Source organism: Lissotriton vulgaris, chromosome 4_1 (assembly GCF_964263255.1).
Source record: "Lissotriton vulgaris chromosome 4_1, aLisVul1.2, whole genome shotgun sequence".
NCBI lineage: Eukaryota > Metazoa > Chordata > Amphibia > Caudata > Salamandridae > Lissotriton > Lissotriton vulgaris.
Window position 1 is genome coordinate 169,592,503 of NC_141691.1, and position 17,845 is coordinate 169,610,347.

The 17,845-nt window shown below is 44.6% G+C and overlaps 1 protein-coding gene across 2 annotated transcripts in view; it reads left to right on the top strand.

Annotated features, from left to right (window-relative positions):
- The window catches only part of COL4A6 (collagen type IV alpha 6 chain), a 759,488-nt gene that overhangs the window by 556,443 nt on the left and 185,200 nt on the right, over positions 1–17,845 (top strand). For both annotated transcript variants that reach the window (XM_086918466.1, XM_086918467.1), the window contains exons 26-27: positions 8,383–8,454; positions 10,872–10,979. In XM_086918466.1, the coding sequence (XP_086774592.1) occupies positions 8,383–8,454; positions 10,872–10,979 (180 nt within the window). The remainder of the gene's footprint in view (positions 1–8,382; positions 8,455–10,871; positions 10,980–17,845) is intronic.

The window sequence follows — 17,845 nt, forward strand, 5'->3', positions numbered from 1 at the left end:
CTGGACGCACCCATGGACCGTTCTCCTGCTTCTCCTGCAAATTTAGCGGCACCGACAACATCTCCGCTACGACCACACCACAGATTCCCGACGCCAACCACTTACAATGCATCCTTCTCAACACCCGATCAGTCCACAGGCACGCCATTGACCTTTGGAACCTACTAGACACCATCTCTCCCGACGTCGCCTTCCTAACGGAAACATGGATGAACGCTTCCTCCGCCCCTGACATCGCCATCGCTATCCCTGATGACTATAAGATCACACGCAAAGACCGCACCGACCATACAGGAGGAGGAATCGCTATCGTCCATAAGAAATCCATCCGCATCTCTACCAGCTCCGATGTCAACCTCGCCAACTCCGAACACCTTCACTTCCAGATCCACATCGACCCCAAAACAACTCTTAGAGGCACCCTCCTTTACAGACCACCAGGACCCCGCGCAAAATTCAGTGAAGACATCACTGACTTCATCACCCCACACGCGCTCCCCTCCAAAGACTACATCCTTCTGGGAGACCTCAACTTCCACCTCAAAAAGATCAACGACCGCAACACCGCCACCCTCTTAGACAACCTCGCCAACCTCGGACTTAAACAACTGGTCACTTCCCCCACCCACATCGCAGGTCACACACTCGACCCCATCTTCACCTCCAGCAACCATGTCTCCTTCAGCCACACTACGGATCTCCTCTGGACTGACCACAGCTGCGTTCACTTCACCTACAACAAGCCGAAACCCATCATCCACCTCCAACCAACTCTACAAAGAAACTGGAACAAAATCACCACGGATCAGATCTCCACTTCGCTCCTTCGAACCTCCCCAGCCCTCTCTTCTAACGCCAACGAAGCCGCCTCCAACCTCACCCTTTGGTTATCCAACACCGCCGACACCTTAGCACCACTGAAAAAACGTCAACACAAACTTGGCAACAAGAAGGCCTCATGGGTCAACGATGATCTCAAGAAGTCCAAGAAACTGTGCCGCTCCCTTGAAAAGACCTGGAAAAAAGACCCATCCACCAGCAACAAGGACGCCTTCAAAAGCGCCACCCGTATTCACCACCAACTGATCCGAAAAGCCAAGAAAACAGCATTCAAGGATCGACTTGACAACAACGCCCACAACAGCAAGGAACTTTTCAACATCGTCAAGGAATTTTCCAACCCCTCGGCCAACTCCAACGACATCACCCCCTCTCAAACCCTCTGCGACTCCCTAGCCTCTTTTTTCCACAACAAGATTGCTGACATCCACAACAGCTTTGACAACCAACCCGGATGCCAACCCACCCTACCATCTGCTGACCATCTTCCCCTCGTAAACACCCTTAACGCCTGGAACACAATCTCCACTGAGGACACCATCCGCCTGATGAATTCCATCCACTCTGGATCCCCCACAGACCCATGCCCTCACCACATCTTCAACAAAGCAGACTCCGTCATAGCTCCGCACCTCCGAGACGTCATCAACTGCTCCTTCAACTCCGCTACCTTCCCAGAAGACTGGAAACACGCTGAACTCACCGCCCTTCTGAAAAAACCAACAGCAGACCCCACCGAACTCAAAAACTACCGCCCCATCTCGCTTCTTCCTTTCCCGGCCAAAGTCATCGAGAAAGCTGTCAACAACCAGCTCGCCGCCTTCCTCGAAGCCAACAAATCACTCGACCCCTCACAATCTGGCTTCCGAGCCAAACACAGCACTGAGACCGCTCTCATCGCAGCAACAGACGACATTCGAACTCTACTGGACAATGGAGACACAGTCGCCCTCATCCTCCTCGACCTCTCTGCAGCCTTCGACACAGTCTGCCACAGCACCCTTTTACAACGCCTCAGAAACATCGGAATCCAAGGAAAAGCACTGGAATGGATCACCTCGTTCCTCACCGGAAGAACCCAGAGAGTCCGCCTCCCACCATTCAAGTCCGAGGCCTCTGAAATCATCTGCGGCGTACCTCAAGGATCCTCACTCAGTCCCACCCTCTTCAACGTACACATGAGCCCCCTCGCGGCCATCGCCCGCCAACACAACCTCAACATCATCTCTTACGCGGATGACACTCAACTGATCCTTTCTCTCACCAAGGACCCCAGCACCGCCAAAACTAACCTACACGAAGGAATGAAAGAAGTCGCCGAATGGATGAAACAAAGCCGTCTGAAACTGAACTCAGACAAAACAGAAGTCCTCATCTTAGGTACATCCCCCTCTGCATGGGACGACTCCTGATGGCCGGAAGCCCTCGGAAAAGCACCCATCCCGACAGACCACGCACGGAACCTCGGCGTCATCCTGGATTCTTCACTCTCAATGAACAGACAAGTCAGCGCCGTATCCTCTTCCTGCTTTAACATTCTTCGCATGCTCAGAAAAACATTTCGCTGGATCCCCTCCGAAACAAGGAAAACAGTCACCCACGCTCTAGTCACGAGCCGACTGGACTACGGAAACACCCTCTACGCAGGTACCACCGCTAAACTCCAGAAGAAACTACAACGAATCCAAAACGCCTCAGCCAGGCTCATATTAGACATCCCACGCAACGAACACATCTCTGGTCACCTTAAAGACCTCCACTGGCTACCCGTCAATAAGAGGATCACTTTCCGACTGCTTACCCACGCACACAAATCACTCTACGACATCGGTCCAGATTGCCTCAACTCTCGACTGTCCTTCTACACCCCCTCCCGCCAACTTCGCTCTTCCAGCCAAGCCTTCGCCACTGTACCTCGCATCAACAAGACCACCATGGGAGGCAGATCCTTTTCATACCTGGCTGCCAAAACATGGAACTCACTCCCCGCTTACCTTCGCCTCACCCAGAATCACCTAGCGTTCAGAAAGCAGCTTAAAACGTGGATATTTGACAAATAATCCTCCTCCCCTTCCTAAGCGCCTTGAAACCCTCTGGGTATGTAGTGCGCTATACAAATTTTATGACTTGACTGGACTTGACTGCAAAAAGATGTAATAGAGCTAGTTCCGTTGCAACATCAAGGAAAAAAGGTTTACTCACTCTATTTCCTAATACCCAAAAGGACCAATTCAAGTGCTCCCATTGTTGCAACAAGGCGATTTCCTAACCACACTAGACCTCAAGGACGCATACTTCCACATTCCCATATATCCTTCTCACAGGAAGTAGCTCAGATTTGTACTAGAAGGACAACACTCTCAGTTCAAAGTCCTTCCATTCGGTGTCACAACTGCACCACAAGTGTTTACAAAGTGCCTAGCAGTAGTAGCAGCACATATCAGAAGACAACATATCCACGTCTTCCCATACTTAGACGATTGGCTCATAAAAGCCAAGTCATTCAATCAGTGTGTCCAACACACATCTCAAACAATTCAAACACTGCAGGACTTTGGGTTTACAATCAACTACACAAAGTCACATCTCCAGCCCTCTCATGTACATCAATACTTAGGGGCTTCCATAAACACTGATACAGCTCTAGCTTATCCCAGTCCAGCCAGGATACAGAGCATTCAAGCCGTAGTCACAAAGTTTCAAAACCAACACTCTCTCCCAGCCAGAGTGTTCATGCAACTAATAGACATGATGGCATCTTGCATTTTTATTGTACCATATGCAAGACTGCAAATGTGCCCATTGCACATCAGTGGAGTCAGGCTCAAGGACAACTTACAGACACAGTGTTGGTGGACAGCTGCACACATCGCTCTCTGCAGTGATGGGATACCAAAAACTTGTCCAGAGGGCGGCCGTTCCTCGAACCTGTGCCAGAGACAGTACTGTCAACAGACGCATCCCTCACAGGATGGTGAGCCCATCTGCTCCACCATACAACTCAGGGAAAATGGAACGCTCAACAAAAGGTGCTTCACATTAATCACCTAGAGCTGCTAGCAATATTCCTAGCACTAAAATCCTTACAAGTACAAGTACAGAACAAAGCGGTCTTGATCCGGACGGACAATATGACAGCCATGTACTATATTCAAAAAGAAGGAGGCACACATTCCCTGCAACTGTCCCAGCTTGCACAGAACATTTGGAGATGGGCCATTCCACAAAATATATATCTGCTTGCAGAACACCTTCCAGGAGTTCACAATCAGATAGCAGATCTGTTAAGTCGACAGACACAACAGATTCACGAATGGGAACTACATCTGAAAGTTCTTTTACCATTCTTTCACAAGTGGGGTCATCCAGACATAGGGCCACATGCAGGAACACATTTTCCCATAGACTCAGAATGGACAAAATACTTTGATGCATCTGGCCCATAGATCTGTTTGCCACACACGAAAACGCAAAATGCCCAACCTTCGCCGCCAGGTTTCCACACCCGCTGTACAAGGGCAATGCGATATGGATGAACTGGTCAGGCAAATTTGCGTACGCTTTTCCGCCAATCCCACTAATACCACTAGTAGTACGCAAGCTGAGACAACAATCTCTCAAATTGATCCTGGTAGCTCCCACATGGGCACGCCAACCATGGTTCACCACACTGCTAGAACTCTCTCTAGTTCCACACCAAAGACTGTGTCTGACACCATCCATGCTAACGCAGAACCATGGAGACATCAGACATCCAGATCCAAGTCAATTGAATCTGGCGATATGACTCCTGAAGTCTTAGAGTTTGGTTACCTTAACCTGCCACCCGACTGTATGAATATCAATAAAGAAGCCAGAAGACCTACTACTAGAGCTTGCTATGCTGCAATATGGAAGATATTTGCCATTTACTGCACTAATAAACAAATTGATCCTCTAGATGCTTCCCTCCAGAATATCATCTGTTACCTTCTCCATTTACAAAGATGTAATCTAGCATATTCATCTATACGTTTACATCTTGCAGCAATTGCAGCATATCTACAAAATAGACAACATATGTCATTATTTAGAGTACCTGCAATCAAAGCTTTTATGGAAGGATTAAAAAGAATCATTCCTCCCAGGTTACCACCCTCTCCAGAGTCCAACCTAAACATTGTTCTTACCAGGCTCATGGGGCTCCCCTTTGAACCTTTACATAAGTGTGAACTGCAATTCCTTACATGGAAAACAGCTTTCCTTATTGCTATTACCTCTCGTAGGAGAGTTAGTGAGATTCAAGCTTTCACTATACAAGAACCATTTTTACAAATACACCATAACAAGGTGGTTCTACGGACTAATCCCAAATTCCTACCTAAAGTAATTACTCCTTTTCATCTAAATCAATAAGTAGAGTTGCCAGTGTTTTTTCAAAACCCAGACTCTGTAGCAGAAAGAGCTCTACACACACTAGATGTAAAAATGTAAATGTAAATGTACAGGAATTTATATAGCGCAAATCACCGAGCGGTTTCTAAGCGCTTGCTTAGGGAACCCGTCCTGGTATTCCCCTGTGAGATAACCCCGGCAGGGTATTCGCAAGGTGAAAGCCAGGCATCCTGCTGCGAGGGGCCGTTATGGCGATTAAGCAAGCTATTGCCCAGAGTCGCAGAGTGTGAACCCGTGAATCGAGTAGGCACCGGAGCGAGAATTGTCGAGTCCATGGACATTTTTAGGACTCAAGACCCCGCTGAGCCGGGAATTGAACCCTGGTCCCGGGCTGACCTCTGCTTCCAGGTCTGCCTCCTCTAACCAGTGAGCCACACTTCTCCGCTCTTCTCTATTACATTGATAGGACCAAATCCTTTCGGAAAACAAAGCAACTGTTTGTAGCTTTCTCTCCACCACATAAAGGCAACCCCATCTCTAAAGCTGGAATTGCAAGGTGGATTGTAAAATGTATACAAATATGCTATCACAAAGCAAAACGTACATTAACGGTTCCTCCTAGAGCGCACTCCACACGCAAACTAGGAGCCTCTAAGGCTTTCTTAGGGAACATTCCCCTAGAAGACATCTGCAAGGCAGCAACATGGTCTACAACACACACCTTCACTAAACACTACTGTGTTGATGTGCAAGCCAAGCAGCAAGCTGCAGTAGGCCAAGCTGTCCTCAAAACTCTCTTTCAAACTACTGCTGTACAAGATACAAGTGATACAAGTGACCACCGCTAGGGGAGACACTGCTGTACAATCGATGCACAGTGTGAGATCTGCAGCTCATATGCCTCGAACGGAAAATGCTACTTACCAGTGTGCATCTGTTCTTGGCATGTAGAGCTGCAGAGTCTCACACGCCCACCCTACTCCCCGGGGCCTCTATCTGTTCCAGTTCTATCTTAATTCGATACACACACATGGATATCCCTTTTTCTATTTCTACTAACTCCATCATTTCCCATCATGGCGGAAAACAATCTAAGGATGGAGTTGATGCCCATGCTCACTATCGTCCAAGGGAGGAGTCACCTATCTCGTGACTACAAAGACTTCTTCCAAGATGACAACAACATGCAATCATCCGAGCCCAACACCAGGTTGCGATCTGTACTGGGAAATGCAGGTGGTCAAATACATTTTTGGGTTGTATTTGCCCGCAAACTGTTAGTCAAGAGAGTGTTGTCACATTTTTATTTTATTTCACCTGGGGTTTTAACCATGAATCATGTCAATCACAAATTTCTGAAAAAGTAAGAAACACTGATGATGTAAAGCTAATGATCTAAAGACTTACAAGCATAGCTTTCAATCCAGTGCCATTTTAGAGTTTCAATATTTCCTTGATTCATTGAGTGAGGAAGTTATGTAACTTGTGCCTAAATTAAAATGTAAATATTTGGTAGAAGAAAAGCATATCCATCACTGCGTAGTAGTAGTATTATGACATTGCCTTCCAAAAACAATTGAACAGTCCAAGGGGTGCTTTTATCTCAGGTATGGTGGAACCTCTGTCCTAGCCAGTCCCTGTGACATGAATGTTTTGCCTCTAGTCGTTACATTTAAACTCTTGTGGGTAAAATACTACAACCCTTTATGTCTCATTCATCAGGTAATGTTGACGAAAGACACATTTGTTTGGGTATGGGTATTTTGTGAGCTGCAATTGGTAAGTGGCCTTTATCTGTTTACCAAGCTCACCAACCTGGCCAGATTATTGTATGTACTATTTAATTTCTTCAGTACAAGGGGGCACCCAGTATAGGAAATGTAAATGCTATGTTTTGCATAATGATGAATGGAATAGTTCACAACAATGGCGATCTGCTTATGAGATCTCACAGATAAAGTTAATCTGCTCATAATGAGATGACATTGCCTAGATTAGCTTGCCAAGCAGGCTAGTAGATTCTCTAGCCCAAAAATGGGGCGCTTCATCAAAGAGGATCTGAATTCACACATGATGAAGGCAGGCGCTGGCAGCTCTGAATGAGAGATGGATTGTCCAAGTCCTTAGTCCCCTTTCCTCATGGGATGAGTAAAGTGATGTAGGTATTCTTGACTTAACCTACCATAAACCGTTCATTGGTTGAAAACCAACATTACAATTTCTTTATGCACATTGATGTCTACGGCCAAAAGAGGAACTTTTTGAAGACTTACATATGATCCAAGCCGCTCATTTTTTGGATAGCGCAAACATTGTGACTTCTTGGTGCACCACAACACTTACAGTTAAGAGGAACTGTTTGCATACTTTTATATGATCCTCAGAGTCTTTGTGGAGGACTTCACACCTTCTCAGGAACCCACATTTCTCTGATTCGAGCCAATGCCATGTGTGCTGCTTGTTATGGTCGTGCGAGGTCCTTTAAAGCTGCTCTTACTCTCTACCCTTTTGATTTGAAGCTTAATATGTGTATACTTTAAGCCAAGGCACATGGGTGCAAATTACAAGTTGTAGTTGGGTAACCCGTAAAGTAAACCAGTGGCTGTTACCTAACAGTTAATATTAAAGGCAGGTTCTTCAGAGTATTTACGTCATCACTTGGAGTTATTCTCACTGAAAGTAAAGCACAAGAGACCTGATGGACCCCAACTTGTTTGCTAAGGAATGCCAATGAAGATAAGTAAGGGAAGAGTTCATGTCTTCCTGCTAAAAGTTAAAACTTTGCAAATCCCTACATACAGTTTGCTTTCAGTTTTAATATTAAAACATAAACTCACAATAGAGATGAAACAGCAGACACTACATGGAAGTATTAAAGCTACTCAAGGTCATTTAGGGGCTTAAGCAGTAAACTGGCTTCTAATGCACGGTAGTGTTTTCTTCTTGACACTGAGCCATAGTTGATCCTGTGACTGGATTTCCCAGTTTTGGACCATACACAGTCTTGTGAAAATCACTTTTAGAACAATTTTTTATATCATGGCTTAAAACCATTTTGTATTTGGTTGTACCAATACCTTCTTCTCTGATTGTTGGATTTTCTATTCATGGATACCGGTGTGAAATGATGAATTACAAGCATATGCTAACTTACTGCTTTCTATGTAGGTTTCACGTTGCCATGTGTTATTGCTGGAGAACCTGGCTTGCCTGGATCACCAGGTGTCCCGGGATCACCAGGTATGCCAATGTGTCAATAGCTGTTATGTCTTCTCATTTACAGTGTTTTGCATTTATGGGCATCCTATTGTTAATCTTGTTTAGTTATCGTTGGGCTACTACTTTCTATGATACTGCATACCACTCCTTCAATGTGTGATTTTAAAAATGTAAGATTTTAGTGTTTATAGTGTGTTATAATCTGTATGATAAAATTAATAAAACCTTCAGATTGCTCCAGAAAATAGCAAGTAGTTACACAGCAAACCGTGTATTTGACAACTCAATATGCAACATATATCATATAAAAATATCAGTTAATGAAGACAGAAATATTTAAATGTCATGCACCCCAGAAAAACGAAAACCCTAAATTGCTGCACTAATGGTTGACACAGTGTTACTCAATCGGCAATTATATGGTACAAAGTTATAGGTAAAAACAATTATGTCCCAAAAAATTAACTTGAGAAAGTTTCTTTTTGAATAAAATGGCAGTAAAAAAATGGCAAAGGTTTTTCATCAGTTTCCCTTTGGCAGGGAGATTGTTCCACAGGGGCGCCCTCCCTGTTTCAAAGCGTGTATACTGAATCTTGTAGTGTTTTGCAGGTGAGTCTTATTAAGTCAATTATGTCTTGGGATTTCTGCAAAAGTAAGAAAGCAGACTGAAGAAAAATAAATTGCTCTTTGTTAAAGAAAGAGAAGTTCCAGCCACAGTGTGCCAGCTGTAGCGGTTCCTAACAGCCACTGTCTTCCCTGCTCGCCAATCTAACATAAACAATTCCACATTCTAGTAGAACATACCATACCAAATATCATGGGCAGAAATATGAAAAAAAAACATACAAGAGTTAAGAAACGTCCTAACAGTACCTCAGTACCTTCTACTTGAACTTTTGTCTTACACTTTTACTTACAATGTTCTTGTATCTTAGGAAGTTTTTTTGATAGATCCATATCTGTGAAAACATCGTTTCACCACATTTTGAACTGTGCTGCTTAGACAATACTTAATTAAGGATACTCTTCACTCTGTTCATGGCTTGATCATCTTAAACTGGCGGTGAACAGGGACCACTGAATTACAGGAGGGCTCCCACTTTTTTTCAATGACTTCGAAACTATAAGTAAACATATGTAGCCCCATTTCTAATACATTTAAGTGCACTTAGCTCGTCACATAGTCAATCAATGCTCCAAGTATTTCATGTTTCTTAAAAATATAAGGGAGCACAGTGATCATATGAACAGATCGTGGATGTATTAAGTAGAGAAAAGATTCTTGGACATTTACGGATTTATTCATTTTAAAATTTGGGGTATAGAATAGTCAGAGTCCTCAAAACAATTTGCTTGAGAAAATGTTTATTTTACTACAAACACTAGGGCACTATGAGATGATGCAATGCAATTTCTTTAGATGTACTTGTAAGATAGATAATTTAATTTTAATAAATATATTCGCTTTTTCTTGTGTAAAAGAAATATAACTGTTTGATGACATTGTACATCCAGTGACTAAAAGTGGATTCAAAGTCTGTCTTACATACAGTTGACATCATCATATAACATTTTAATTTTCAAAGGGATTTGGAGCACCTAATTTTGATCCTTTTTGCATTACATAGACATCTCCAGGTTGTGTCGACTTGTTTCAATAAATAGATAATTTGTCAGGTCTCATCTATATGATCTGTCATCAAATGTATGAACACGTATTGGAAGCACCTACATAATGAGGGAAACATTAAAACGTTTTCCACATTTAGTTAGATAAAAATTTGTTAGAGAATTACAGCTGCCTTAAATAACAAGCTAATGTATGTATATACTGTACATTAGAAGCATACAGATTGTTAAGCTGTACTAAATTTGTTGGACCAGAAATGTTAGTCAGTTTCAAATGGAGCTATTTGCATTTTATGTTTCTCACAAGGGAACATCATGCAGCCATAGTAGGAGTATGAATAATACATAATAATAATAATAGTATAAGTATAAATAATATCATTGATATGATCATAAATGTATCTGCATGCATGTCTTTATTTTCATTAGACACCCCAATAAAAATAGAAAAGTTCCATAAGAATGCAGACACACTTGTATAGGAATTTAAAGGAAAAGTCTACATAATATTCATAGCATTGACAGGGTGGTTTCCTATAGCAGTGCTATTGGCCAACGTTTGCACAGAGGACTTTAATGCAGTGTGAAACTGTCCATAGAGGTACTAGTAATGAGCTGTACAGCTTCAGTGGAGGCTGGAGACTGTAATGCAGTTTAGAAGCATTGTAAGCATATTTAGCAGACCAGGAGAATAACATGAAAGCAGACAATTCCACTGCATGAAATACAGTTGATTGATAATCAACTGTAGTCCATGTGAATTATTAAAAAGTCACCTTGACTGAGCTTGTGTCTTTACTTTCCTTCAGGCCCGAAGGGTAGCAAAGGTTTTCCAGGCATTCCAGGCCTACCAGGATTTGGCGGATCTAAAGGACAGCCAGGAGATCCAGGTCTTCTCGGAATACCAGGGCCTCCAGGTTAGTATGAAGATCACCACCAAGTGATAAGTTGTTGTAGATATTTCTATCAATCGTCCCCTAATTTTCAGACTGAAAGTATACAGTTCTGGGTCTAAATGTAAAATATCAATTCCACCTTTGATTTTTGGTTTTCCAACTCTGCAACCATGTCTGCACTAATATTTGAAATGTGATCCTAAGAAATTATCTTCCAAACACCCCTCTTTATCTCTGTTATGGTTTGTTTTATGTTATAGTTTAATAAACATGTTTTATTGAAGTAATTACCAAGTTGAAAAAATATAAGATTGGAAGTGATTAGCTGCAAACACAGTGGCCACTGTTATGTAGGCAACACTTATCATACCAGCTTACTGGGAGTGAGCTGGCTCTAGGGATTTAACAGGCCTTTAGCCATCGACATACAGATCCTCAAGGAAGCCCTGATGGACAGGAGCAGCTGGTTAGAGTGGTTGGACTAGGACCAACAATACTCCTGTATCCTCAGTTGGTGAAAGATTGGGCTGAGCATGAAATGCTTCCCAAGTTGGCAGTTGCCTTAACCAAACCCTGCTGTGACCCAGACCACTTAGTGATGACAAAACCAGAACACTAATAAAGCAATGTTAAAACATTAAAGGACTTTGTTTATGCCCACTCACCCGCAAGCAGGACACAGACGAAGACAGTGGCGATTCTATGCCTGGTATGACTGGGAGCTAGCTTCTAGCTTAGGGTCAGAAGGAGATGATGACAGTATCTGATTTCCTTAGAAAGGCGCTAAAGAAAGCACAGAAATCCTCTGCAATGGCGGAATAATGTTGGTAGTGGAACAAAAAGTGATGGGCCTCAACTCAGCAGTAAAGGCGGGCAAGCTGGTATTCTGGAAATAGAAAGATGTTAAAAGCAATTGGAAAAGGAGAATTGCGGTGTCATGGAGTGCCAGAAGAGTAATGAGTAGCTCTGGTCATGCTTGATTGCAAGATGGTGGTGATGGGAAACACACGCCTAACAGTGAACATCAAGATGAAGAGTTTTTTGCCCAGTTGTAGAGATGCCATTCACAGGAGTGATGTATTGTTTTGAATGGCGTCTTTCATCCCTCTATCTTTCTAGGCAAGATAAAGATGTGAAAAGGGCATATAGGATGCCGTTAAGGTCTGTGTTTTCTACATCGGCTGCTGAAGACCAGCATCATAGTGCTTAAACACCTCGGTTACAGTGTCCCTATAGTTATGAAACTGGTGGAACTAAAACACACTCTACTTATGCTAATATTTCCAGGCTTTTGTGCTGATACACTGTGAAGGTAGATGGAACTATAAATCTATCATAAAGAGTTCATGACCTTGGCAACAGTGCCTACTCCCTGCAACTCTGCTAGACTGGATCCAGAAACTTTCAGAGTCGTTCTCCTGCATGTTGCCAGTTGGCGTTGTGCAACTATCAAAGTCCGGCAAACAGTACAAAACTGTGCTGCTCGCCTACTTATGGATGTGCCTAAAGGTAGTTCAGCCAAATCTGCATTACATCAGTTGCACTGGCTTCCAGTGCAGCAAAAGATTTGGTTCAAAGCTAGGTGCACTGTCCATAAATCCATTTCTGACTCTGGGCCTGCCCTGCTCCAGCCCCACCATATTCCACGGACACTCAGATCTAACCATAAGAAGCTGCTAACAATCCCCAGGATTAAAAGGACTAGGATGGGTGGGGGCCGTTTCTCCCTTCATGCTGCAAAATTTTTGAACCAACCTCCCGATGCCATCCGACGTGAATCTAATTATCTCACATTCAGGAAACAGCTTAAAACCTTCTTGTTTTCTTGAGCTGGAGGAATGACTATGGGCTTACTGCGCTGGGATGCCTAAGGGTAGCCATGCGCTATACAAATGCGTAATCATTCATTCATTCAAATCTGTGCCAATGTAGTTATGCTCCAGCAGTGACGAGTGAAGCAGTACATTAGCACCACCCCTGCATGTTGACTTCAGTTGATTTCTGTCCACGACTTCAGTTGCAGATCTGGAGCTTCTCCATGGTCTTTCACCATTCTATTTCAAACAAAATGTCTCCAGTGTGTAAGGGAAATGTCATCCTTTCATATAACAGGGTACCTTGCAGCTGAGTGCTTTAAAGATAGCAGAAGCAGACCAGTAGTGCATTTCTGCCCCAAGAAGGTAATGTCACCAGCTTCGCTACGTTAGAGATCCCAGTTTGTTGGTGCCAATCCCCTCCTCTACCACATCAGTCTTTTCAGCCCATTCATGACAGAGGTTTTCAGATCCAAGAGACCATGAGGACAGCAGGGACAAGGTTCTTGTTGCAGTAACCTCAAGTGTGCGTCATGTCATGTTTTCACTTTTTAGAGCACTTTGCCACATATCTTGCAGTGGCAGTCTGTATGAGGTTGGGGCTGGGTCCCTTAGAGTGACATACAATATGCTGCAGGTCTTAGCCCTCTCTATTACCTATTCCCTAGGTTCCAAGGGTACCATTTACTAGGGACTTACAGAGGAACTAAATTCCTCTCTACTTGGGGATCAAGTCACCAGTTGTTTTGTTTTGGGGAAAGAACACAGGCACGGGGGACCTGGTTAGCAGGAATCCAGTGCACTTCAGTCAACATTGCATCAAATACCTTGCAAAAAGTGGGGGGGACTGTTGCAGCAAAATCCAGTTTTCTGCAGGGGCTTTGTCCAACATGAAGAGCATCAGTTGGTTGTCAGCATAGGGAGAGTATTTTGATGTGTCTTAGGTTCGCAATATAAGTTTGTTAGACGGACCGGGAGGGTCGGCCGAGAATAAGGGGAGAGGTCTCCGGGGAGAGCCGTCTCCAGCGATCGTACAGACGAGTAACTTCCCCCCCACAGATGTACACCACACAAGGATAAGGTTTAACGTTCTTTATAAGCAATTCTTTAAGTACGGTGAAATGGTACAAGGAGGTCTGGACTCAGGGGTCCCCTCGGTTCTAGTCTCTTGATTGGGAAAAGGGTAGCGGGACAGTCTTGTTACCAATCTGGTAGATGAAATAGCTCGCAATCCTCGAGCTCGGCGTTCTAGATGATCGGGCCGCGGCGGAGCCAGCAGGTCCCGGGATGGTTGAAGGTAGCGACGGTCCGCGGCGGAGCCAGCAGGTCCCGATGAAGGTGGTGGTTACAAACGGTCCGCGGCCACGCCAGCAGGTCCCGACGATGATGAAGGTTTCAGAAGGTTGCGGCAGCGCCAGCAGGCAGGACGATAGTTCGCAAGGCAGGACTACGGCAGCGCCAGTAGTCCTTCAAGGATGAGTTCTTCACTGCGTCTCTCGACTCCAGGATACAACTGCCTTCCTGCTCTGGAGCTGCCCCAGTTATAGGTCTGGTCCCCTTTGATGTCCGGACCCTCGCACTTGGAGGTCGGGAGGTCCGGGATGAGGGAGTCCAGACACCCAGCAGGGGGGTGGAGCCAGTGCCCGGGGGAGCCGGGGGCGATCGGCACCTGGCAGGGGAGAGCCATCGACACCTCTTTCTCCCATTGACCTGCCAAGTAGTCCGCTCACCTCCTGGGTGGATGGTGGTGCCGGGATGTCGGGGCCTGGCCAGGCCCAGGGTTAGGGTCGATCGGAGGCCACGCGGCCTTGTGGTGCTGTGTCCAAGATGGCACCCAAGCTGGGCGAGGGGGCCGGTAGTGATTCGGGTCCACGATGTGGAGATGTCCAGGGGCAGGGGTCCCATATGAGACGGGAAACGGGTGGTTGTTGCGTGTCACACCTGAGGAGCCGGGCTCGGGCTCGGTCGTGCGGGGAGGGAGCAAGCCCTTCACGTGGCCTGTCCAACAAAGTTGAATTACGTTGGGCTGAGCGATCATCCTTGGGAACTCCACATATGAGGTTCTTGGCCTCCGACGTGTATGGTGGTAGGCTGAACTTTTGTGTTCTCCCTGTAAGGTAGGAGCAGAACCAGTTGATGGCAGGTACTTGTATGCCGGTTTCTTGTGGTCTTTTGATCATGGTGGAGAGGAGGACCATGTTGAAGGCTGCTGAGTGGTCAAGAAGTATGAGACCTCTGTATCTCTAGGGTCAAGGTTCAGCCTAAGGAAGTATGTGGCTGCTTTGAGAGCAGTCTCTGTGCTGTGATTGGGCCAAAACCCTGATTGCATGGTGTCTAGGAGCTGGTGGGCATTGAGGTAGTGAGTGAGTTGTTTGTTAATGGCTTTTTTCGTGGCCTTGGCTGGGAATGCTGGAAGGGACATAGAGAAGTAGTTTGCTAGTTGAGTCGGGTAACTGTTGTTCATGGTGAGTTACAAAACAATGGGGAAACCCGAACTTCCACCGGACTGGGTAATATACTGTACAGAAATAATGATCTCAGTGGAATTTTATATTGACATAGAATCACATCCTCACCTTGATAAATCAAATTTTACAATGTAGTCATGTTCATAATGTTCTTGTGTTCATATTAAAAAACAGCACAAATATCTGTACATATTTGAAAGAAGGTGCCCAAGAACGGGAAGAAAAAAAGTGCTGAAAAAGGGTGTGCAATTGTGAGAGTTATAGAAGAGGAAAGGCAATGTGCCATATATACATCACAGATTAATAGTGACCTATCCAGCCACTTGAAGGTAAATTTATGCAAGAAACATAGTATCCTTGTAACACAGGAAATCAATTTCTGTTGTCAGTACGTGAACCACAAAAAAGACTGTTGACCTTTCGACCCTCTTGATATGAGTGGGTTATTGTGTCCTTAGCCTGGGGTCTTCATCAAGTCATGTGGAGACACCATTAGAACCACCTAGACAAATCTGGCGGTAACATTGGAAATAAAGGCTTGTAGGCTCGAAGTCGTGGAGGAGAGTAGAGAGGACTCACAGCATGTTAGTTATGATTTGGTGTGGCATCAGAGTTAATCAATCGAGGCCCCTCTGTGTAAAGTGCTTTGGCACGATGTGGATAAACCGCAGCCTGTGTCCGTCTGGCAATCTGTGTTTCTAAACGCGGTGATGTAGCAATTATGAGGTCAAACAGTTGAGCATGCAATGCATCCTGTTCATCCGGCTCTGAGTCAATCAGGAAAAAGTCAGCCTTTTAGAAAGACAGATTGCCACACGGACACAGGCAGCGATTTATCCACATTGTACCAAAGCACTTTACACAGAGGGGCCTCGATTGATTAACTCCGATTCCACACCAACTCATAACTAACATGCTGTCAGTCCTCTCTACTTGTCTCCACAACGTTGGAGCCTACGGGCCCTTATTTCCAAGATTCTGCCACATTCATCTAAGTGGTTCTCATGGTGTCTCCAAATGTCCTGATGAAGACCCTAGGCTAAAGACACAATAACCCAATCATATTAAGGGGGTCGAAACGTCAACTGTCTTTTTTGTGGTTCACGTACTGACAACAGAAATAGATTTCCTGTGTCACATGGATACTATGTTTCTTGCATAAATAAGCTTTCAAGAGGCTGGATAGGTCACTATTAATCTGTGATGTATATATGGCACATTGCCTTTCTTCTTCTATAACCCTCACAATTGCACACCCTTTTTGAGCACTTTTTTCCTTCCCGTTCTTGGAGCACCTTCTTTAAAATATTTAATTATTAGTAAATATGCTATTGCTAAGAAATCCCTGGTCTATATGGCCTTCATGGACTTGTTCACAGCTTTTGATCTAGTAAATAGGTCTAAGCTGTGGGCATCCCTTCTATCAAAGGGTCTGGACGAAACTCTGGTCAATTTCCTGGCTTATCTGCACAGAGATCTTAAGGCCCAAGTAAGAATGGGGGTGGGAGGAGAGGTCTCAGGGTTTATTGATATTGGCAGGGGGGTCAGACAAGGTTGTGTTCTGCTTTTCATTATATATATCAATGACCTGAACGCCTCCCTGAAATTGGCCACCCAAGACGTCCCATATATTAACAAAGTACCCATTCCTGCGTTGCTCTACGCCAATGACGCAGTTTTAATAGGGCACATGTCGAAGATTTTAATATTTTCATGAAAAATCTAGACTTACAAGTCAATTTAAAAAAAAAAATTTTTTTAATGAGCAGTGGCCCAGAAAAACGGGCTATACGCCCGATTGCAATAGACGGCCATACGATGACGGCGGTAAAATCCTTTGTATATTTGGGTTTGGCCTTTGCTGCGAACAGCTCCTGGAGTGAGCACTTAGCTCGCGCCAGGAGCAAGTTCTCAAAGGCCATTAACTCGATTTTAAGCATCCCTCGCCCTTAGACGATGGGTGCAGTATTAGCTGTCGAAAGGATTTATAAACATCAGTGTACCTATGGCGCTGAGATATGGGGGACGGCCAGCTGCTCTGCTATACAGCAGGAGGAGAATAGATTCCACAGAAAAATACTGAATGTCCCTATTTCAACCTCCCATTACATATCTCATAAAGAGCTCAATATTAATTTTATTTCTGATTTTATCAGGGCTCGTCCAGCACTTATGTGGATTGCTGTATGGAAGAACGAAGCATCCACCCTGACCCAGTCAATCATTAAGGGCTGCTTAGGTTGTGCTAGGGGCCTAGATATCTCGTGGTTGGGTGGAGTGTTGAGCAGTTTACGCAGTATAAATATGGAAAGCATCTTTTGGGACCCTTCACTTGCTGCTTTAGTCGCAAAAAAGGATATGCAGAATGCTCTGTACTCCTTATATAAGACCGAGCGTGAGGCAGTAGAGGTCAGTAAAACTACTGTGCGTAACTATATGGCCATTGAACATTATAGGCACCCACTCCACATTGTTACTACCGATGACTCGCTGGGAGACCAGTTTATTGTTCCGTTTAAGGGCTGGCACAATTTGTTTTGTACTCTCCTTCCCACTTGGTTATTGTTCTAATTAAACTCAATCCTGTGTCCGTGCGATGGGAGGA